The following is a 22,644-nucleotide window of genomic DNA, read 5'->3' on the forward strand; positions in this document are numbered from 1 at the left end:
CCCTCCCAGTTGATGGACAGCCTCTGCAGGTCTCTGAGACATGGCAGTCCGTAGAGGGGGACAAGAAGTCCTGCAGCCCTGGCTTCCCGCAGGGTCCACAGTTTCTTTGCAGTGGCAGGATCAAGGCTCAGACTCATGGAAGGTTGAGAATCCTAGAGGACATAACCTGATATCTCAGATCTGCCACCAATGTCCCATGTGACCCTGGGCCTCTCAGCCTCAGGCTCCTGGTCAGCATAGGGTGGGGATGGTCCCAGGACTCTGATGGTTTTCTCCCTCTCCGTAGGCTTGTTACTGTCCAGGGCAGGTCATCTGCTCAGACCTCAACGACTGGAGGGTGAAGAAGGCAGTCAGACACCTGCAAAGCCTCGTGAAGTCACATGACCCCACCACCCAGGAGACTGTGTAGCCTCGGTGTTCACCACACCAGTCTTGAGCCATGTGCGTGCAGTGGAGGCCTTACCAGGACAGCAAGAAACCTGAGCACAGGAGACTCCAGAACCCTGCACAGTAGCACTTCTGCTTGTCTTAACTGGAGCCCTGGGCCTGGAAGGGGGAGGATTAAAGTCTTTCTCCTTCAGTCGGGATCTGCATGTTCTGTCCCTGCAGTGCAAGGTGCACACACCCACCTTGGCCTGTCACATTGGAAGGGAGCTCAGAGAACACCTGGGCCTGCTCTGGCCAGGTCAGGAGGGGAAATAGAAGCTCAAAGGAAAACATGGCTGTCCTGTCTCAAGGCACCCGCAGGTAGAGGGGAGAGCCTGGTGCGAGGCCTAAGCAGGGCGTCCATGCGCTGAGGAGCAGAGCTCCTGTGTCATCTGCACAGTCTCCCGGAGGCCTGGGGGCCCTCTCTCTGCAGGGGCTGGGGGTTCTGGGAAGAGGCTCTGGATTCTCTCCCGTTCTCTCTGCCTTTGAAATCTCCACTCCTGCACATCTGTTATCTTCTGGCCTGGAGAGGATGACGACATCCTCCGACACATTCCATTGCACTCCATTCCATTCCAGCACCGTCCGCAGGCCCTTCCACAGGCCAGGGGTTGACCACCTGCTGGGGAATCCTACATGGGTCAACCTTGGCCTTCTCCTGGGGAACGCCGCAGCCTGGGGGAAGGCGAGGACCCCTGTAGCCCCTTCCCCTAGCTCGCAGGCCCGGAGACCCACTACAGACCAGGTGGTCCTTTAGCACATCCTGTACCGGGCAGGGTCTCAGGGGCCTCCCCTGCACGGTCTGGGCCACCTCTGCTCGCTTTCCGGCTTTCTCCTCCTTCTGGATCTCTCACTGTGCCGCCTGTTCCCCAAGTGGCTTCAGTGTTCCTGAGGCGTGGCCCCCACCCCCTGCCAGCCACCGAAATCCCACCCACCCTCGGCTCAAGCCCAGCCTCCAGGAAGCCTTCCCGACTGCCCTGCGGCACCAAGCCTCCGTCCTCTGGTTGCCCCGAGGGACCTCAGCGCCCCCGCCACGGTAAGGGGCTGTTCTGCCGTGGATCCCCGCGCGTCTGCTGGTCCCCACCCCGCCATCGGCCCGCAGCCCCGCGGCCCACGTGCTCCCAGGCTGGGGCCGCCCGCGGAGGTGCTGGCGCCGGCGACGCCGGCTGGAGTTGGAGACTGCGCGTGAGCGCCCGAGGGCCTGTCTGCCTATGCGTCGGCCGTGGGCCAGCGCTTCTGACCCTGGGCCTCGGCTCGGGCCTCGGCTCTGGCCTCGGTCTGGAAGGGGGCAGGGGAGCGGGGCCCTGCGTCCGGAAGTCTGCGCCCTGCGCGGTGGGCGGAGAAGCCACGAGGAGTCCTTGCTGCCCCCGGCCCTTGGTGCCCCCTGGCGGCCGGCGCGCTCGCTGCACCCCTGCCCGCTTTCCGGGAGCGCGGGAGGAAAATCCAAGAGCCAGGCCCTGGGGCGCCGGCCAAGCGAGGGCTGGACCCTGCCCGACCCAGAGGAGTAGCCCTGTCACAGCTGCCCACGGCCGGAGTCCTGGGGCAGCGGGTCCCTAACCTAGCAAGCCCGGCCGCGCACGCCGCGCCCTGCAGGCCAGAACCCCAAGGGCGCTCTGAGTGGTTAGTGCAGCCATTGCAACGCGGTGGCGCACGCCTGTGAGCCCAGCACTGTGGGAGGCCGAGGCGGGAGGATTGCTTGGGGCCAGCAGTTCAAGACCAGCCTGGGCAACAAAGTGAGACCCTTGTCTCTACCAACAACAACAAAAAGTAAACTTTTCTTACAAAACAAATCGAGTGAAATCCTGCTGCGAGGCCCACATTGTAGAGTTGCTGTCGAGGACTGTGGGGGAGGCGGAAAGTTGCCAGCGGGCTCCTGAGAGTGACTGAGCAGGGGGCTTTGGTAACAGGTCCCTGGGGAGATAAGAGATGGACCCAGGACAGAAATCGGAATGCAGGACTTGGGAATGCAAACTTCCCATGGCAGGGACGGGACGCGAGGTGGGTGGGAAGAGCAATGTACGATGCGGGAGACGCCACCGTGCTTGTGGGAAGGGCAGCGCCACCATGCTAGGAGGAAGGGGCCTTGGCAAGGAATGGGGAGTTGGGGCTCCCCGTGACAGTGAGGGAGGAGGTGGGAGGAGGGGCCTGGCCGTGCATTGTCCCTTCCAGGTGCCCGCCAGAGGGCGCGTCAGCCCTCAAATAAAGATCTGGAGGCTCACAGTCGCAGTTCTGCCCAGATGACCCCATCTCTGGCCTTTGTGTTGGCCCACTAGGTGTTGGGGTCCCACCAGCCATTTGACGACAGCTACCCATAGCCTCCGGACTGGGGCACCTGCAGCTGTGTGGCTCTTCTAGGGGAGCAAAGGGAAGAAAACCACCAGCTAAACTGCCTGGAGTTTGCTGGCTAAAGGGGAAGAAGGAAAAATGCTGTTGGGATTTGCAGGACCCCTAACTCATGACCCCATGTCTGGTTTTGGGTCTTTCTTGTAAAATACACATAACATGAAATTTAACACTTTAGCTATTTTTTTTTCTTTTGAGGCGGAGTCTCGCTCTGTTGCCCAGGCTGGAGTGCAGTCGCCCGATTTCGGTTCACTGCAACCTCTGCCTCCGGGGTTCAAGTGATTCTCCTGCCTCAGCCTCCCGAGTAGCTGGGATTACAGGTGCCCGGCTCATCTTAGCTATTTTAAAGTGTACAATTCCGTGGCATTAGGTACATCACAATGTTGCACAACCATCACCACCCTCTAGTTTCAGAACTTTTTTGTCATCCCAAAAGGAATTCCAGACCCATTAAGAAGTGGCGTCCCATTCCCCTTTGCCAGTCCCTGGCAACCACTAACCTGCTTTCTGTCTCTAAGGATTGGCCTTTTGTGGATATTTCATGTAGATAGAATCATGCAGTATTGACCTTTTGTGTCTGGCTTATTTCACATAGCATAATATTTTCAGGTTCACCCATGTGGTAGTGTGTATCACAGCTTCATTCTTTTTATGGCTGAGTAATGCTCCGTTGTATAGTTACACCACATTTTGATCCATTCTTCAATTGGGGGACACTTGGGTTGTTTCTTTTTGGCTATTGTGAATAATGCTTCTGTGAACACTGGTGTCCAAGAAATGTTTAAGTCCCTGTTTTCCATTTTTGGGGGCATATACTTAAGAGTGGAGCTGCTGGGTCACATGTTAACTCTGAGGAGTTGCCAAACTGTTTTTCACAGTGGCTGCTCCGTGGTATTCCTATCAGCAACGTAGGAGGGTTCCAATTTCCCCACATTCTCACCAACATTTGTTATTTTCTGTGGTTTTGGTGGCTGTCATAGCCATCCTAGGGTGTGTGAAGTGATCTATTACATGTGGCTTTGATTTCCATTTCCCGGATGACTGGTGATGTGGAGTGTCTTTTTCTTTTAGCTGGTTCCCAGCCTCCAGTCTTGTCCCTTCCCTCCAGTCTATCCCTAGAAGAACAGGCCGAGTCCTCCTTCTGAAACCCAACTCTGATTATGTCTCCCCCAGCTCAGAACCACCCCTAAATGCCTTCCAACTCTCTCTGGAAAGGAGGACACATTCCTGCCCTCCCTGCCTCCAAAACACACACCCTCTGTGCTCCAGCCCCTAGAAAATTCTCCCAATTGCTAAAATCCAATCCTTTGCCTCTGCCCTTCTGTCTGTCTGGAACATTCTCCTATGCTCTCTGCTACCCTGCTTCCCACGCTGAGTCCTTCCATCCTTCTGACCTTACCTACTCCCTATCACCTTTCACTTCCAGGTTATGTGAGTTTCTCTGGGCTCACACACCCCACCCCTTTACAGCCCTCCTCCTCCACCATGTCACTTTCCACTCTGACTTGTAATCTCCAGTTCAGTGGTCAGTTTCCCTTCAAAGAGGGAATTCCACACGGGTCATGGTCAGCTCTGTGGGCCCAGCCTCATCTCCTCAGTGCCCAGCACAGCAGGGGTCAGTAAGACTGTGCCAACTGGCCACAGGGATGGAAAGGTGGTGGGGAAGGGGCACAGGTGTGTTTGATTACTATCATCAGCCCTGTTTGCTTTCTCTGCGTGGAATCAACTTTACCCTGGTTCTGACAGTTTTGGTCAAGGGGGTCCCACCTGTTGCCCACATACACCTGAATTTCAACTATGGCACATCCTGAGCTCAAGCTGGGTCCCTCTATCCACGGCTGAGGGACAACAGGATGCACTCTCTGTCCATCCGGTTATTTCTAAAGCACCAATTGCCTTTAACTTGCCTCTGGGTATAAGAACCACGGCTCTCTTTGACTCTTGCAACTCTTCGGGCTGTCCCTATTTTCACTTTTTTTTTTTTTTTGAGATGGAGTCTCGCCCTGACACCCAGGCTGGAGTGCAGTGGTGCGATCTTGGCTCAGGGCAACCTCTGTCTCCTAGGTTCAAGTGATTCTCCCTGCCTCAGCCTCCCGAATAGCTGGGATTACAGCCGCCCACCAATATCCCTTACCTTTAGCGAGCAATCTGCACATTCTAAGTTTAATTACAGCTCCTTATGGTTTCTTTTCTTTTCTTTTTTCTCTTTTCTTTCTTTCTCTCTCTTTTTTTTTTTTTTTTTTTTTTTTTTTGAGATGGAGTCTCGTTCTGTCACCCAGGCTGGAGTGGAGTGGCGCAATCTTGCTTCAGGGCTCCGCCTCCTGGGCTCAGGTGATTCTCCTGCCTCAGCCTCCTGAGTAGCTGGGATGATAGGCATGCCACCATGCCTGGCTAATTTTGTATTTTTATTAGAGACGGGTTTCACCACGTTGGCCAGGCTGGTCTCGAACTCGTGACCTCAGGTGATCCACCCGCCTCGGCCTCCCAAAGTGCTGGGATTACAGCTGTGAACCACTGTGTCCGGCCACTCCTTGTGGTTTCTTATAAGTAGAGACACTAACAGAAGATGGTGTGTTCCTCCTCCTGCTTTCTGAGGATGCTCCACTCTACAACAGAGTAGTTTCTAATAAACTTGTTTCTTTCACGCTGCACTCTGTGACCTGCCTTTAATTCCTTCCTGCGTGAGATCCAAGACTCTTGGGGTCTGGATCAGGACCCTCTCTTTCCAGCAACATTATCTTGAAGGCAATAGGCAGCCACAGACGTTCTGGGGACAAGGGGTGTGTAAGTGAGGCAGAGGGGAGAAGGGAGAGACAGAGAGCTTTGGAGACTGGAGGTCAGGGGTGGTAAAAGATTCCTCTGTAAGTAGCAGCCATCTCAGGATTTCTTCAAAAGAAGGGAGCCAATGAATGAGAAAGAAGCCAGAGGAGATGAGACAGTAGATTCAGTGGGGGAAAGGGGGTGATCAGGGAATGGAGGCAAAAGCAAGGAGTGAAGGAGGAAAGGGGTCCAGCTTCATCACCCCTTCCTCTCCTTCCAGAAAGGGATCCTCAGACCGAAGGGTTCCCCCAGTGCCTCTCAGATGCTGGTCCCCAGCCTGGTGGCAGCAGCAACAGCATCACCAACACATCGGGAACTTGTTAGAAACACAGTCTTGGGCCCCACCCATGCCTACTGAATCAAAATTTCTTTCTCTTCTCTTCTCCCTTCCCTTTCCTTTCCTTCCTTCCTTCGTCTTTGTTTCTTCCTTTCTTTTCTTCTCTTCTCTCTCTGTCTCCTCCCTCCCTTTCTTTTCCTTTTTTTTTTTTTTTTTGAGACAGAGTCTCACTCTGTCACTCAGGCTGGAATGCAGTGGCGCAATCTCAGCTCACTGCAGCCTCCACCTCCCAGATTCAAGTAATTCTTGTGCCTCAGCCTCCCAAGTAGCTGGAATTACAGGCACGCACCATCATGCCCAGCTAATTTTTGTATTTCTAGTAGAGACAGGGTTTCACCATGTTGGCCAGGCTGGTCTCAAACATCTGACCTCAGGTGATCCACCTGCCTCGGCTTCCCAAAGTGCTGGGATTACAGGCGTGCACCACCATACCCAGTTAATTTTTGTATGTTTAGTATAGACAGGGTTTCACCATGTTGGACAGGCTGGTCCTGACTTCAAGTGATCTGCCCGCCTCGGCCTCCCCAAGTGCTGGGATTACAGGTGTGAGCCACTGTGCCCAGCCCTGAATCAGAATTTCTGGGAGTGGGTCCACCACACTTTTAACAAGGCCTCCAGGGGATTTGATGTGTGCTCCAATATAAGAACCAGTGGCTGAGACAGCCACGAAAAAGAGAGTGTTCCTCAGTCTTTGCTTTCAGGGACACTGGTAAAAGATTAGAGGCCCAGAGCCAGGCACGTTCAGGCCACAGCAGGGGAGGAAGAGGAAAGCGGCCCCATGTCCCTCCCACAGTCACCCACTGTTGGCTTCAGGCCAAGATCAGCCTTCTCAAGCAAAGGAGATTCACCTGGAGCTGAGACTCTGACTCTTGGCTCTGGCGAACAGCTCAACTCAACTCCCCATCTTTGCACAGACGCTGGCTCTTGTAGGGTGGTTTGAATCCAGTCCAAAGACATATCCCCCTAAAAATGTCTCCCTCTATCTTAACTCCTGCCATGAAAATACTTGGCGGATCCCTGTCTTACTACCCCCAACTCAAGGGCTCATAGGTTAACCTGAGATACCGCCAGCAGCAGCTTGGCTCAGCCGGGTTGGTTGTGTGGCCACGTCTGGTGATTGATTGACAGCCATTCAGGGCCAGGATACCTGACCGAGATTCTGACCCAGGGCTTGATGATCCATTAGGCTCACGTTTAAAAGCAGCAGCACCACAGGATAGGGGCAGCACCTGGGTGTGGAAGGGAGGGTCTGGGGCTGGGAGAGGATGTGGGGATTCTTATGCCTGGCTGGGTCTTAGCTTGGCTGACTTCCCATGTCTAGGGTTTGACCTTCTTCCTTCAGAGGTGAGTTTCCTGCCATGGGGGTTTGAGTGAGCCCCCAGACCAGCATTTTGGGGGCTTTGGAAAGAGAGTTGTCTGGTAAGGGGGTGGGGAGCTCTGTGTTCCTAGCTCTGGGAGAGAGAAGAGAAGGGAATCGGTGATACTGACTCTTCCTCCTGCTCTTTCTAGAAAGCCTTGTTTTATTCTTAGGGTGAAATTCTGGCAAATTTGGAGGCTGAAGCTCTGGTTAAATAGTTTCACTGCTTTTAAACTTTACGTAGCCCCCAAAAGGGGGTCTGAGCAGTGGTGGTCTCTGCTGGGAGTTTCCATGCTCCAAGCTCAGCCCTGGTGTCTCCAATTAGAGGAGCCTGAGGCAAGTCAGGGAGAGTGTGTTAAATTATTTAAACAACTAAGAATCAGGAGGATCAACATTTGGGGTGAGATGAGAAAGGCTCCAGATCCAACCATTTTTAACATAGGTTTGAATGTCCAGAAATATGCAGAAAAGGTACTGAGTTATGCAGTGACAAATCTCCCTACCATTCTTCTTTCCTATTTGCCAATTTCCATCTCTGAAAGGCAACCACTGTTTCTAATTTCTTATATACAAAGATAAATTTAATTTCCATTTTTCTTTTACATAAAAGTTGCATATTTGGCACATTTTTCTGAACATTGCAGTTTTCACCCACTTATTAATACACCTTGGAATATTCCATATCAATGTATGCATCCTTATTTTATTTTATTTTATTTTATTTTATTTATTTTGAGCCAGAGTCTCACTCTGCCACCCAGGCTGGAGTGCATTGGCGTGATCTCGGCTCACTGCAACCTCCGCCTCCCGGGTTCAAGCAATTCTCCTGCCTCAGCCTCCTGAGTAGCTGGGATTACAGGTGCGTGGCACCACACCTGGCTAATTTTTGTAGTTTTAGTAGAGACAGCGTTTCACCTTGTTGGTCAGGCTGGTCTTGAACTCCTGACCTCATGATCTGCCTGCCTCGGCCTCCCAAAGTGCTGGGATTACAGGCGTGAGCTACCATGCCTAGCCATGTCCTTGTTATTTTTAATAGCTGCATACCATTCTACCATATGGCTATACTCTAACTTATTGCACCAGTCTCCTCCCATGGTCATTTGGGCATTGGCCAGACATCTGCCAAATCCCAGGCTGGAATGCAGTGGTGCAATCTTGGCTCTGCAAAGGTTATAACAAACAATGTCCCAACATTGTCACATCTATTATTTTGCATATATCCAAGTGCACCTCTAGGGTACATTTTTAGAAGTGGAAGTACTAGGTTAAAGGTCACTGCATTGGTAATAATGGCGGATATTGCCTTCCTTCTAATAGGGAGGTAGGAAAGGAGGTGGTTTAGAGCTATGCAGGACAGGGTTTGAACCTCCTCTCTGTGTTTTCTAGCAGTTTGATCATGGACCCAGTGCTCTCCAAGCTCCAGTTTTAAAAAATCTATAAAATGGGGCCCATATAGTTGTGAGCATAAAATGAGAACAGCTATGTAAAGCATTTAGTTCAGGGCCAAACACACAGAGAAGTAAAACTCTCCCCTGCATCTTCCCAAGGACAGGTAGCCTGGGCCCCCATCCTGGTGCTTGCCATAGAGTTCGTGGGTGTTTGAGAGCCAGCTATTGAGCCTGGCTGTCAAGCTGGTGGTTCTCACTTGAAGATCCTTTCCCCACGCATTGTCTTGTCCCATCCCTAAGGCTCCTGATGTGCTCTGTTCATAGAACCCTGGGTCTCTCCAGGGCCTTCCTAGGGCTGGCTGTTGGGCAGGAGCCTTCCTGAAGGAGGGTATTTGGTCTACTTAAATCCTCAAAGCTCTGGTCCCTGACACAGGCCTCAAATAAGTGTACTATCTTCTATTGATTGTTTACCACTAGCCTTGTACAATGCCGAGTATTCTACTTGAGTGATTGCATCCAGTTCTCAGAATTATCCCATAGGGTAGGAAAGAGTAATCACCTCCAAGCCAACTTCATCATTAGATAGCCTTGCCCCGTCCAAGTAGGACACCTTATATTCTTATGATCTCTTGGGGTTTCCTCCAACCCCTCTAGGTGAGAGACACATGTGGTATGTGGAGTTTCCTGTTGCCTTATATTTTATTTAGCTTAGGTATGAGCCCTCATTTGAAATATGTACAGCCAGATGAAAAGGTGAGTTTGATTTTTTTGAGACGGAGTCTTGCTTTGTTGACCAGGCTGGAGTGCAGTGGCGCGATCTCACCTCAGTGCAACCTCCGCCTCCTCAGTTCAAGTGATTCTCCTGCCTCAGCCTCCCAAGTAGCTGGGATTACAGGCACGTGCCATCATGCCCGGCTAATTTTTGTATTTTTAGTAGAGATTGGGTTTCACAATGTTGGCCAGGCTGGTCTCAAACTCCTGGCCTTGTGATCTGCCTGCCTCGGCCTCCCAAAGAGCTGGGATTACAGGTGTGAGCCACCGTGCCCGGCAGATGAGTTTGATTTTTAAATGACCAGAAATACAGTCCATTTGCATAAAAGGAAAAATACAATGCCTGGCACTAACATCTCAAAGTGCTTGTGTGACGCTTTCACCCTTGACAACATTGCCGCCAACACCTAATATAAAAAGTTAGTTGGCAACCACTCTTTTGAATCTTTTCACCAAAGGAGACATTCTCTGCCCCTTCTAAAGAGACCCTACAGAGCACATGTGCATAGCTGCATCTCTTTTTTTTTCACCTTACAGGGGATCAGGACACATTGGGAACCTGGTATCTGTTTGGCGGGTCTATTTATCAAGCCCTAGAACCAGGTGGTCCAGACACCTCACTGATCTAAGAACATGAGTGGAGAGAAGGAAGAGGCATCGTTCAGAATGTTCGGGGCTTATGGTGAGCCAGAGGAGAGGAGGGATGTGCTGGAAAGCTCTGGCATTTCCTCTCAGCCTGAGCCACAAGTGCAGCAGCAACTGGGCAGTCTGTTTGGAGTGCCCTGGCAGCCCCCGGGCCCCCCAATACAGCACAGCCCTGCTGATCAAGAGACAAGCATGGTGACCCAGCAGCAGTGGCACCTCCAGGGCCTGGGTAGATCTGAGCTCCAGGCCGCTGGGCTCCCTGATGCACAACCAGGAGAAGCAGCAGAGTCCAGCCCAAGGCAGGTCTTGCTTGAACCTGACTCAGTGGGGGTGGCAAACTGGACTGGGGAGAGGGCATCCCAGCAGGAAGCTCTGTGGCTCACACTCTGTCTCCTCCCTCCCTCTCTCCATGTGTTGTAGCTTCCTACTGGGTTCTGAGGTTGGTGAGTACCAGTCATAGTGGTGCGTGTGGTCGCCCAAGCTGGGCCCCAGATGGGGGACTAGGAACGGGGGCCTGGTGTCAACAGAGCAGGCTTCTCCCTGAAGCGTGGGACTCTGTGAGCAGGTGGGCATTGCTCTTTCCCTGCAGGCCAGCCTTACTCTTCTTCCTCTCCCAGTGAAGAAGTCCTCTCATTGCTCAGAGCAATTGTAAGTGTCCAACTTCATACTCAGGATCCTTCCTTTCCCACCTACCCCCAATCAAGAAACCATGTGTCCACACTTTCACTCTCTCTCCCATAGGTAGGGGGGTGTCCTGGGCTCCTGCTCCTTTTGAGCTATGTTCCCTGTTCCCCCATCCTGAGAAGTAGGGTCTTCAGCTCACAGTGTCATTTCTTCAAGAGCTGTGACCCTGGGAACCAGGGGCCAGGTTCTGCGGTTGGGTGGGTGGATGGGTGGGTGGTTAAGAATCTAGCTGGAAGACGGGGTGGACTGTCCTATTAATGATAGCAGGTCAGGGCCACTGCTACCCACCCTCTCCTTGCCTAGCCCCCCATTCCAGATGAAGTTGTGGTCAGGCAGAAGAGGGCCCCACAGGGCTCCTGGAAGGTTGGCACACTCTTCCATGGAAAGAGAGTCTACGCTGTGGCCATCAGCGGCTCAACCCACCACGTGTACACGTGTGGCTCCGGCTACATCAGGGTATGGGATGAGAGTGCACTGCATGCGGGGGACAAGGCCCCTCGGGCCCAGCTGGACTTGCAGGTGAGGGAGATCCAAAGCAGGACTCAGGGAACTCTGACAGGGCCTCTGACGTGAGACCCAGGTTCGGTGCCCCAAGGGGAAACCAGTGTGTGAACCCTTCCTTACAGCATCCCCAGGACCGTGTTGTTACCTGCAAGCTGTTCCCTGATGAGCGGAGCCTGATCACAGGGGGTGCGTCCCAGGCCGTGACTCTCTGGGACTTGGCACCCACCCCCCAGGTCAGGGCACAGCTGACCTCGACGGGCCCCACGTGCTATTCTCTGGCTGTGTCCTCTGATGCCCATATCTGTTTGGCTTGTTTCCATGGATTTGTTGAGATTTGGGATTTGCAGAACCAAATCTTGATCAGGTATGACCTCTCTCCAGAGCCACTCAGGTGTACCTGGGGGAGGGCTTGCCAGTGAGGCTCTTTCCCCTCTTTGCATTAGGGCTGGGCGAGTCAGTGTAGAAGATATATCTGGGGTACTCCTAGGGGCTTCCTGACCCTGAAACTTCCCGGGGGCCCAAACCATTCAGTGACCCTCTGAGTTGTTTTCCCACCCACCAGGAAGCACGAAGTTCCTGTATACGGGTCCCGATGTGTGGACATCACCGGCAATATATTCTGGACAGGAGGTGAAGACACCACCCTGTATTCCTGGGACCTGAGGAGCTACCAGAGGCTGCACCAACACAACTTACAGAATGAGGTGCCCGGCTGGCCACCACTGGCAGAATGCCACCTGCAGTGGAGCCATGCATGGAGGCAGGGGTGGGAGTGTGAGCTTGAGGGGTGGGCACAAAGGATGGCGTTGGCAACTTTGAGTGCTGACCTCAAACCTGCTTCCACGAACAGATCCTCAGCATTACCCACGACCCCGGTGAAGAATGGGTATTGGCGGGCCTGAGAACGAGTGATATCGTGTTCCTTCACACTCGTCGGAATGAGCAGTTTAAGGCTCTCATGAAAAAATACACCCGCCACCACAGCCTCAAGTTTGCCTCCTGTGGTGAGTGAGAAGCCAGGTGACACCACTGGGTGTCCGATTTTGAACTTGCTGTCGTCTCTTCTTTCTCTGTTCACCCCCCTTTTCCTTTTCTGGCTCCCTCCGTAATGGGAGATCCTGCACAGAATGACAGCCTGAAGACGCAGGCAGACTGAAGAGGCGTGAACCCTATCTGATTGTCCTTCTGTTGTTCCGTGATAACCATGATCTTGTGTGTGGTAGGAGGGTGGGGGCAGATAAGGGAATGGCTTGGGTTGTGTGTCTGATTTTCATAGATAGGGAAACAGGCAGAGAAAGACTTGCCCTTAGTCTGGTTGGGGACAGTGCTGGAACTAGAATGCAGGATTGGTCTCTGGCCTCTCACCTGTTCGTTCCTTCACCAGGGAGCTATTTTGTGACCGCGATAGATACGCGCCTCAGTGGCTTGGAGGCACCTTCTCTACAAAAGTTGTTTCAGGTACTGGACACAGAGGGATGCCCGGACCCAGGCACTGGGAGCTTGTAGCTCCAGGTCCCAGTTGGTTGGATTCCAGTGGGTGTTGGAAAACACCTCTGAGATGGCAGCCAAGGCCATTTTACAGAGTAGGGGAAATAAAGACTTCACATCCTATGAACTCCCAAGTCACCTTGATCCCTGAGACCTGGCCCTGTCCTCCACCTGAGCCTTAGGTCAACACTGAGCCTTGAAACAGCCCTAAATGAAGCCTTCGTGTCTGGCCCCAAATGTGATCCCTGTTTTGGCCCTTCCGTCCATCTAGATAGAGGAGTCTTCAGGTATCCTGTGCTGTGACGTGTCCTCTGACAACCAGTATCTGGTCATGGGCTCCAGCAGCAGTGCCACCATCTACCAGCTCTTGTATTAAAGGTGGCATGCCATGGTCCTGCCAGTGAAGACCCAGTCTTTGGGCTGGTGTGGCTGTGAGGATGGCTTCAGAGTGCTGGACACCTCTAACACCTGCCATCTCCTCTGTCTTAGCTTGGGTCATCCCTCCCCTCCAGTAGCCCGCTCTCAGCCTGCACTCCCAGATTTTAATCAGATGGCTTGGAGCGTTTTCCTTTGTTATCTTCCTACCGCTGATTTCTGGGTTTTGGCAGGAAACTTGAGATCCCTTTGTAATGAATAAAATAGCAAAGCAGAAAGCAAAGTGGCTTGGATATGTGTCCCTTTCTTTCAAGTCACAAACTCACTGTGATAGATTGCTTATGCCTTCAGCAAATTTCAAGGTGGGGAAGGAGTTTTAGACCAGACTTAGTTTTGTTTGTAAACTTTTTTTTTTTTTTAAGCAGGAATTTTTGGAATCTTAAAGCTCAAGAAATGTAAGTCCACGTACCAACTTTCAGATTGTATCAGGGAGTTGATAGATAGACCAATAACGCTCAACTCTTGACTCAGGTAGAATTCCTAGAGCTGGTCTAGCCATGTTCTGAGGACAGGTTCCCTTTTTGTGCCTAACTTCAGTGATGAAGAAGCTCCCTGCTTCACGCTACATCATTTTATTTGACTCTTTAAAAGTCCTGATGCTAATTCTGGTGTTTGGTGCTAATCAAAGCTACCTAGCTCACTGTTTCAGGACAGTTTCCTCACGTTTGAAAATGTGACAATGTAGTATTATATATCTGGGCTTCACCAGGTTGGAAAGGGCCCAGCTCCTGAAAAAAAAGCCATATAGGCCTGCTTTCTAGTCTTCTTCCATCAGGGTCCTCTTTTTGGCTTGGTGTTTGTATAGCTGAGACTGCCAGCTGCCCACTGAAGTTCATGGCTTGGAGTTTTCCCTGGGAGGAAGCTGCAATGCCAAGGGCCAAGTATGCCATCCTTTGCAACATGTAGACGTTGTCAGGAACTTAGTTCTTGCCAGTGGATCATGAGTGAATAATATGTGTCAGCTCTGGGCTAGGCTAAAGAAGTAGGACTGTTCCCTCCAGGGTCTCCTTCCACTTCTACCAGCTCAAGGCAAATGATGTGGAGGCCCCAGGGCATTGCAGAACCACAGGATAGAAGCATCCTGTGTGCATGAGTCAGACATCGAGATAAGCTGTTCACTTTGGACTATTGCATGGAAGAAAACAAACCCAAAGGAGTTATGACTTATCTGTTAGGATGGCTAGAGTAAAAAAGACAATAACAAGTGTTGACAAGGATGTGGAGAGATTGGAATCCTCATATATTGCTGGTGGGATTGCAAAATGTTGCCGTCACTTTGAAAATGTTTGGAAGTTCTTCAAAATGCTTAACAGAGTTACCATATGATTCAGTAATTCCACTCCTAAGTATGTGTCCAAGAGAATTAAAAATAAAGACATACAAGTTGGAAGGGTAATAATTGGGAGTGGGAGTACAAGAATTTTAAAATGCTTTCTGGAAATAAGAGTCCTAATTAATAGCAGTGTTGATAAATCAAGGAGTAGCATTGTAATCTCTAGGTTAATTGCTAAAAGAATATTAAACAAGTATACAGCTTCCAAGCAAAGAGGGAAAATACTGGAATAATATATAGTAATAATCCAAGAAAAGAGGGAAAAGGAAAAAAAGAACAAAGAAGAAGCAGAAAAGGAAAAGCTTACTGAAATGATAGATTTAAAACCAAATATAGCAGTAATTATATTAAATGTAAGTGGACTAAATATTCCTATTAATCTGTAGAGATCATATAACAATTCAAAAAATCATAACTGTGTTTGAAAGATACATTAAAACATAAGGGTACAGAAAGTACAGCATAATAGAAGAAGATACTTTCTGCACAAATCAAAGAAAGTTGATGTTATATTAGACAACATACTAGAAAACAAAAAATATTTGAGATAAAGGGGAACATTTCATAAGTGTTCAATTCAGGTTCAATTCATCAGGAAGCACAAGAATTCTGTTTTTACGTAGTTGTTATTGTAGCCTCAAAATACAAAAAGAAAAATCAACAAATTAGACAAATTTATATCTCACAGTAACCAGCAGTTCAAACAGATAAAAAATTTATAAGGGTACAGAAGCTTTGAATAACATGATTAGAAAACTTAGAACAAGGCGCCAGGTGCAGTGGCTCACGCCTGTAATCCCAGCACTTTTGGGAGGCCGAGGCGGGTGGATCACGAGGTCAGGAGACCGAGACCATCCTGGCTAACATGGTGAAACCCCGTCTCTACTAAAAATACAAAAAATTAGCCGGGCGTGGTGGCGGGCGCCTGTAGTCCCAGCTACTCGGGAGGCTGAAGCAGGAGAATGGCGTGAACCCGGGAGGCGGAGCTTGCAGTGAGCTGAGATCGCACCACTGCACTCCAGCCTGGGCGACAGAGCGAGACTCAGTCTCAAAAAAGAAAAGAAAAGAAAAGAAAACTTAGAACAAGGCACACAACCACTACAGAACACACCCCCACCCCACCCACATACACAGCATTTACAACGACCATATACCTGAGCCATAAATTTCAAAGGATTTAACTTTTACAGAATATATTATTTGACCACAATGCAATTAAGATATAAATAATAAAAATAAAACTAGAATTTTCCTATTTTGGAAATTAAATATGCTTCTAAATAACTAATAGAGAATAAACTACAAAATAAATAGAAGGTATTGTAATGAAAAATATGGAAGGATTCAGCTAGAGCTAGAATCAGAGCTTGTCATTCAAGCCACGCCCCATCCCCCTCTCCTAGATCTCTTGAGGCTGGGCGCTGACTGCCTGGGTCTTCCTGGCTCTTGGAAGCTGGGTCTGGGATAGAGGCGAGGGTGGAGACAAGGCCTTTCTCCTAGCAGAGGAAGGTCGAGGAAAAAAGAGATTGGAAGTGGTCTAATAGGCTGATTTTCATAGATGTTGCAAGAGGAATTGACTCAATTTAGCTTTCACCAGCAACGCTTAGTGTCCGTTTGCCTACATTCACGCCAACAGTGCGTGTTTTCTCATTTGTGGAGGTTTTTGTTTTGTTTTGTTTTAAAACTGCTGGAGTGCAATGGTGTGATGAGGGCTCACTGCAGCTTCGACCTAAGCGATCCTCCCACCTCAGAGGTGCTGGGACTAGAGGCACTTGCCACCACGCCTGGCTATTTTTATTTTTTGTAGAAACAGGGTCCCATTATGTTGCCTAGGCTGGTCTCTAAATTCCCGGGCTTATGCTATTCTCCTATCTTGGCTCTCCAAAGTGTTGGGATTACAGATGTGAGCCAATGCACCTGGCCTCATTTGTGGATTTTAATTCCTGGGAGAGGGGACAATAGCAGTTCCTGTGGCTGTGATCTGAGTTTCTTTTCGTTATGAGCAAGGTTGAATCATTCGCGAGTTGACCTAACCATGTATTTTATTTACGCGGCCCTGTGGCGGGGTCCCCTGCTCCTGTACACCTGGCTGTCAGGTGATGGCACATCCTTACCCTCTGGTCCTCGAGGGGCACATCTACTCTTTACCCATAGTTCAGAGCACTTTGCTGGGTGACATCCGCATATTTGCTGCAATTGTTACCCTCTGGTCCTTGAAGGACACACCTACTCTTTGCCCATAGTTCAGAGTGCTTTGCTGGGTTACATCCGAACATTTGCTGCAATCGTAGCACAACAAAACAGCTGCCCTCTCTGAGGCTCGAACTCAGGACCTTCAGATTATGAGACTGACGCGCTGCCCACTGCGCTAAGAGGGCCTGTAGTTAGTCAAGCTTGCTACCTCCTATAAGAAAATGCCTGCAGCCCCTTGCACTCGCGGAGTCATCTACGCAAGGTCGGGCTCTGCAGGCAGCAGCTTCTGGTCTCACCCCGGGCTTGTGCGCACACCTGGGGACATGTGGGAAGGGCGCTCTTGCGGCCACTGAGCGGCCTGGCCTCAGGGAACGAGCCCCGCGCCGGGAAGAAAGCTGCCTGCCGGGAGCGCAGCCTACTGGGGACCCGGGACCCGAGCCACCGCGGCTCACCAAGAGGCGGTGGGGCCCTGCGGTGCGTGTGGGACGCCCGGCAGGCAGACTCTGAGCACGGCCAGGTGGGGACAAGCTCCGAGGCGTGACCGGGCTGGGGCGCGGGGGAAGCGGGGGACGAGCGCCTGGGCCCGGTGCAAGCGGCGGAGGGTGGCAAGAACTGGCAAGCACGGGAGAGGAGGCTGCAAGGGGTGACCCCAGCTGGGGTCCTCCGTCTCCAGAGCGACGGCCTCTTGATTGGGCGGGAGATGGGCTCGCGTGGCTGCCAAATGCAGGGTTCCAGGGTGGACTGAGGCTGGAGCGTGCGACGTCAGCCGCGGGTGGGCGTCAGGGGCGACCCCGGAGCGGGGGGTGAGTAGGGCCCTGGGGAGCAGGAGAGCGCGGCAGGAGGGCAGGAGGGCGGAGAAGGGGTGTGGGGTGTGAAATCTCCAGGCCCAGGTCTAGGTCCTGGAGTCGAGGTGGGGGTGAGGTGGAAGCAGGGAGGGAAGGTTCCAGAAGATTCTTGGACGTGAATTCAGTCGGAAAATGGAGGGAAGAAATTATGGTTGCCTTGGACTTGCCAATTCATTTATTTATTTATTTGTTTGTTTTGCATCCCGCGTTTTTCTTTTTCTCTCTTCTTTCTCCAATAATCTTGCTTCCTGGTTACACATAGGCCCAGAGGGTCTATGAAGGGCAGCAGAGTCGCACTGCTGGCTCCAAGCAGGGCTGTCCAATTTATTGTCACATGAAAAGATGACAGGAATAAAGGGTGCGGGGAGGGATGGGCGAGTGGATGGGTGGGTGGAGGGAGCTCTCCCCATCTCAAGATTCCCTCCTCACTGTTTCAGGGATGTTACTGCCCCAGGGAGTCTTCACCCCATCCCATTGCCCAAAAACCATTTTGGGTAAGATGACGACCTTGAACTTGCCAGCTTACTCATTCTCTAAGACCTTGTGGCATTTTTGCTTGTTTTTACCAGGTAACCAATCATATATTTCAATACCTGATAGGACTAGTCTCTTCTACCCCCCATCCCCCACGCACACACCTGCTCTTCTGATCGGGGTTTCGGTGCTCCTTTGGGAACTGGTTTCCGGTGATTTCTTGCACAGTGGTCACTCTGATTCTTCCTTCTCTGATCTCCTAGGGCACTTGGTGACTAGCACATCCCAGGGTTTGAGGGGGTTCTCAGTTGTTCTCTGTGTGTTAGTCCTGCCTTCTCCATTAGGCTGGGACCTCTGCGATCCAGAGACAGGATCTGAGCCACCCCTGGGTGGGCCACATTCCACGTGCCCAGAGGTGTGGGGAAAGGGGGGCTCAGGATCCCACCCCCAAGCCGCCCTCTGCTGCTCTCTCCATTCCAGGTTCAGCGCAGGAGGGAGAGTGTGAAGGGAGGAAAGAGCACTGCCCGAAGTCTGTGTCCTGGGTGCGTTTCTCTCTGCCACCAGCCAGCCTTGAATTTGGGGCTCCCCTCATGTTCATCTTGGGGCCATACACACTCTGCCCCGGGGAGCTGATGGACAGGCAGCATCCCCAGTTGGGGTGGTTCCCAGATGCTCTGAAGAGCTGCTCAGCCAGAGAAGCTATAGAGGGAAGGAACATAGTTTGTTCTAGCAATCACTTTAAACATATTTTTCAAGATGTCCCGCTCCTAACCTTGAGTGGCTTCTCCCAGCCTTTGGGGAAATATTCCACAGGGCCCTGCAAGGACAAGGCCAACCCACACTCTCCCACCTGGATGAAACGGGCCACCCACTTCCACGGACCCGTGCAGAACCTTCCTGCCATCCTCCCACTTACCCAGTCCTACCCCAGCATCCGTGGTCCACAAGACCCCTTCCTTCTGGGATCCCCTTGCCACAGTGGCCCAGAACTAGCAGGGAATGTTCTTTCTCTGCTACCTCTTTGTGCCTTTCCTCTTTCCGTGAGCTGACTTCTCTTTCTTAGGGGCAGAGGCTGGTATGGAGTTTTCTGAATTCCTTGCAGCAGGTATGCAGGAAGAAGTTTTTGCATATTGATTTGTGAAATGTCGAGATTGTAGACAGTTCTACGTAGGAAGCAGAGATCCAAGCGTTCAGTGTTAGGGGTGGGTGTGTGAGGCTGGGTGCATGGTGAGAACAAGAGACATGGACAACGCCAGGGGCAGGGGTGGCTATGAGATGAGGCTGGCATGACCAGCGGGGAGGAGAAAGCAATAGAAGATTGGAAGGAGTCGGCCATTGGAGCAGCCCCAGGACTTTGGTGCGCAGGGAGGGAGGAGCGGAGGGGAGGCAGCAGGACCAGGGACCAGTGAGAAAGGCACCAGCCAAGCCTTCTCTATCTCCCCAGGCATTTCTTACTGTCTTCTTTATGCCTGAAGCCATTCACCTTTCACACTCAGCTCAGATATGATCCCGACTGTGAGGAGTCCCCTCACTTCTTTGGCTGGCATTTGTGTGTTTGTTTTTAGACAGAGTCTTGCTCTGTTGTCCAGGCTGGAGTGCAGTGGCATGATCTCAGCTCACTGCAACCTCTGCCTCCCGGGTTCAAGTGGTTCTTGTGCCTCAGCCTCCTGAGGAGCTGGGATTACAGGCATGTGCCACCATTCTTGGCTAATTTTTTTATTTTTAGTAGAGATGGGGTTTCACCACATTGGCCACGCTGGTCTCGAAGTCCTGACCTCAAGTGATTTGCCCGCCTCAGCCTCCCAAAGTGCTGGGATTAGAGGTGGCCACTGTGCCCGTCTTTGGCTGGCATTTGGTCCTTTCCCTGGCCTACCCCAGCTCTCTGCTCACCAGACTGTGCATCTGAGACATCCAAGAAGTCATCACTTTTGTGAGGACAGACAGCACCATCCACTCAGGTTTTGTCTCTACTGTATCCATCCCAGTGTCTCTGACATGGAAAGCCATCTCTCTCTAGGTGTGGCTTTTTTTTTTTTTTTTTTTTTTTTTTTTTGGTTTGAGAGACAGGCTCTCAAGCTCTCTCACCCAGGCTGGAGTGCAGCGGAGTGATCACTGCTCACGGCAGCCTTGAACTCCTGGGCAATCCTCAGCCTTGAACTCGTGGCCTCAAGCAATCCTCCTGCCTCAGTCTCCGGAGTAGTTGGAACTACAGGTGCACACCACCACATCTGGCTAATTAAAAACATTTTTTTTTTGTAGCAACAGGGGGTCTCAAAGTGCTGAGATTACAGGCATGAGCCATGGCACTTGGCCCTTTCTTTCTTTCCTCTTTTTTGTTAGGGGCTTCCTGGAACTTGAATCTTGAGAGAGTCAATGATTTCATCATGCAGTGAGAGGAAAAATTCCCTTGTGTATACGGGGCCCCTGATATGACTTCACCAACAGGGTCCAGAAGATTCCACAGTGGGGCACTAATAAGAGAGGAGCCCAACACAGTGGCTCACACCTGTAGTCCCAGCACTTTGGGAGGCCAAGGCAGGAGGATTGCTTGAGCCCAGGAGTTTGAGACCAGCCTGGGCGACAAAGTGAAACGCCCATCTCTACGAAAAAAAAAGTTAGCTGGATGTGGTGTCATGCACGTGTAGTCCCAGCTACTTGGGAAGCTGAGGCAGGAGGATCACTTGTGCCCAGGAGTTTGAGGCAGCAGTGAGCTAAGATCATGCCACTGCACTCCTGCTTGAGTGACAGAGACCCTGTTTCAAAAAATAAAGGCTGGGCGCAGTGGTTCACACCTGTAATCCCAGCACTTTGGGAGGCCGAGGTGGGAGGATCACCTGAGGTCAGGAGTTCGAGACCAGTCTGGCCCACATGGTGAAATTTGTCTCTACTAAAAATACAAAGAAATTAGCTGGAGTGTGGTGATGCATGCCTGTAATCCCAGCTACTCAGGAGGCCAAGGAGGGAGAATCACTTAAACCCAGGAGGTGGAGGTTGCAGTGAGCTGAGATGGTGCCACTGCACTCTAGCCTGGGCGATAAAATAAAATAATAAAATAAAATAAAAAAGAAGAAGAAAGGAGAACCTCCTGGGGCAGGTCACTAAATCCACCATCATGCAGAGTGAAGCTGCCCAGGGCCTCTGGTAGGGTTGTCTGCAATTTCTGGCCCTTCCTCCAGGGGGAAGCCTTGCATTGCATCTTACACCCCAGTACGTGGCCATGGATGCAAAGGGCCCTGTGCAGGAGACCTGGACTGGCTGCGTGACCTTGAGAATGTCTCTTCCCCCTCTGGGCTTGTTTCTCCTCTGTGAATGATGGGGTCAGTCCTGGAAACCACTGTGCGCGGTTGCTGGAGTGATCTATTTATCCCCAGGTCTGCCATGCTTGGCTGTGAGACCTTTGACAAGTATCTTAACCTCTCTGTTCCCATAAGATGGTGATCATACCTGAATCTACTTCACTGGGCTGCTGAAGGGAGGTTATATTATAGAGTGGACAGAACGTGCCTAGCACGGGAAGGCAGTGGCTGGCTGATCACTGATTGTCACTGATTACTGACTTGCAGCCACTTAGAGATGGAGGATCCCTCCTGGCCTGGCTGAGCCCTCTCTCCTCACCACCTGGTGTGGAATGGGTCCAGTTATTCTCAAGACCCTCTGCTAGGAAGTAGGAGTGGCTTCCAGAGCTGCCAAATTTCAGGCCTGTCTGTTATATTCCCCCGGTTCCCACCGGGATAACTGAGGAATGCCTGCCACTCACCCACAAAAAAGGATTTATTTACAGTATAAAATTTATCATACATTTCTTTTCTTTGAAGTGAACATAACCTCAAGATTTTATTGTCTTCATAATAAAACAAAAGATGAAATTTAGAACTGAATCACTTGGCCCTTTCTCTTCTTATCTCCTCCCAGTTCAAAATGCTTGCATGTCCTCATAGCCCGCATCGTCTTAGATCTGTAGCTGGGCTCAGCGCTCAAGCCTCAGCACCATCTCCTTTGTAGTTTTAGCCTTTTTCTGGAAAATCGGCTTACAGAAATCAGTGGCCTTGATATACACAAACAATACTTAGGTTAGAGGACTTAAGAAAACCCCATGTATAATAGCAACAAAGAAGATTAAATACTTAGAGATAAACTTAATAAGAAATGTGCAAAATCTATAAAAGGAAAATTTTACAACACTTCTGGAAAACACAAAAGCACGTGGAGTGGGAAGACTACCTTGTTTTTGGCTATCACAACTCATCATCAAGATGCCCATTCCTTCCAAGTTGATTTATAAATTGAATGCCATTCCTATAAAAATACCAACAAGCTTTGTTTCATGGAGTTGGTAAGTCGATACTAAAGTTTCTATGGAAAATAAACGTGCTGGAATAGCCAGGGAAAAACTGACACAAAATGGGGGCCTAGCCCTATGGGCTATTAAAACAAACTATAAAGCCTCTGTAATTAGAACAGTGTGGCATTGGCCACATGAACAGGCAGACAGACCAATGGAATAGGATAGAAAGTACAGAATAGACCTAAGTACAAATGGGAATTTAGTATATGATAAAGGTGGCATGTCAAATCTCAGAGGCAGTGATGGACTTTTTATA

General features: G+C 50.9%; 1 protein-coding gene and 1 non-coding gene across 2 annotated transcripts; one reads left to right on the forward strand and one right to left on the reverse strand.

The window, feature by feature from the left end:
• The first annotated feature begins 286 nt into the window (after positions 1–286).
• On the forward strand, positions 287–13,421 carry TLE7 (TLE family member 7). The gene is made up of 10 exons (XM_054668460.2): positions 287–1,462; positions 9,980–10,386; positions 10,508–10,530; positions 10,677–10,735; positions 11,075–11,290; positions 11,398–11,639; positions 11,838–11,979; positions 12,126–12,279; positions 12,660–12,733; positions 13,035–13,421. The coding sequence occupies exons 2-10, from the start codon at positions 10,076–10,078 to the stop codon at positions 13,137–13,139; spliced, it is 1,326 nt and encodes a 441-aa protein (XP_054524435.1). The 5' UTR covers positions 287–1,462; positions 9,980–10,075; the 3' UTR covers positions 13,140–13,421.
• A 3,415-nt stretch (positions 13,422–16,836) lies between these two features.
• TRNAM-CAU (transfer RNA methionine (anticodon CAU)) lies at positions 16,837–16,909 on the reverse strand. Its single transcript has one exon. It is a non-coding gene; the product is annotated as a tRNA-Met (tRNA).
• Positions 16,910–22,644: the final 5,735 nt, after the last annotated feature.

The sequence above is a fragment of the Pan troglodytes genome, chromosome 18 (assembly GCF_028858775.2).
Source record: "Pan troglodytes isolate AG18354 chromosome 18, NHGRI_mPanTro3-v2.0_pri, whole genome shotgun sequence".
Lineage (NCBI taxonomy): Eukaryota > Metazoa > Chordata > Mammalia > Primates > Hominidae > Pan > Pan troglodytes.

Excerpts from the sequence above, each read along its gene's own strand:
- TLE7 (XM_054668460.2), top strand. The coding sequence starts at position 10,076 with ATGAGTGGAGAGAAGGAAGAGGCATCGTTCAGAATGTTCGGGGCTTAT. Across the intron at positions 11,291-11,397 it reads GGGCCCAGCTGGACTTGCAG|CATCCCCAGGACCGTGTTGT; the intron begins GTGAGGGAGATC and ends CCTTCCTTACAG. Across the intron at positions 11,640-11,837 it reads CAGAACCAAATCTTGATCAG|GAAGCACGAAGTTCCTGTAT; the intron begins GTATGACCTCTC and ends CCCACCCACCAG.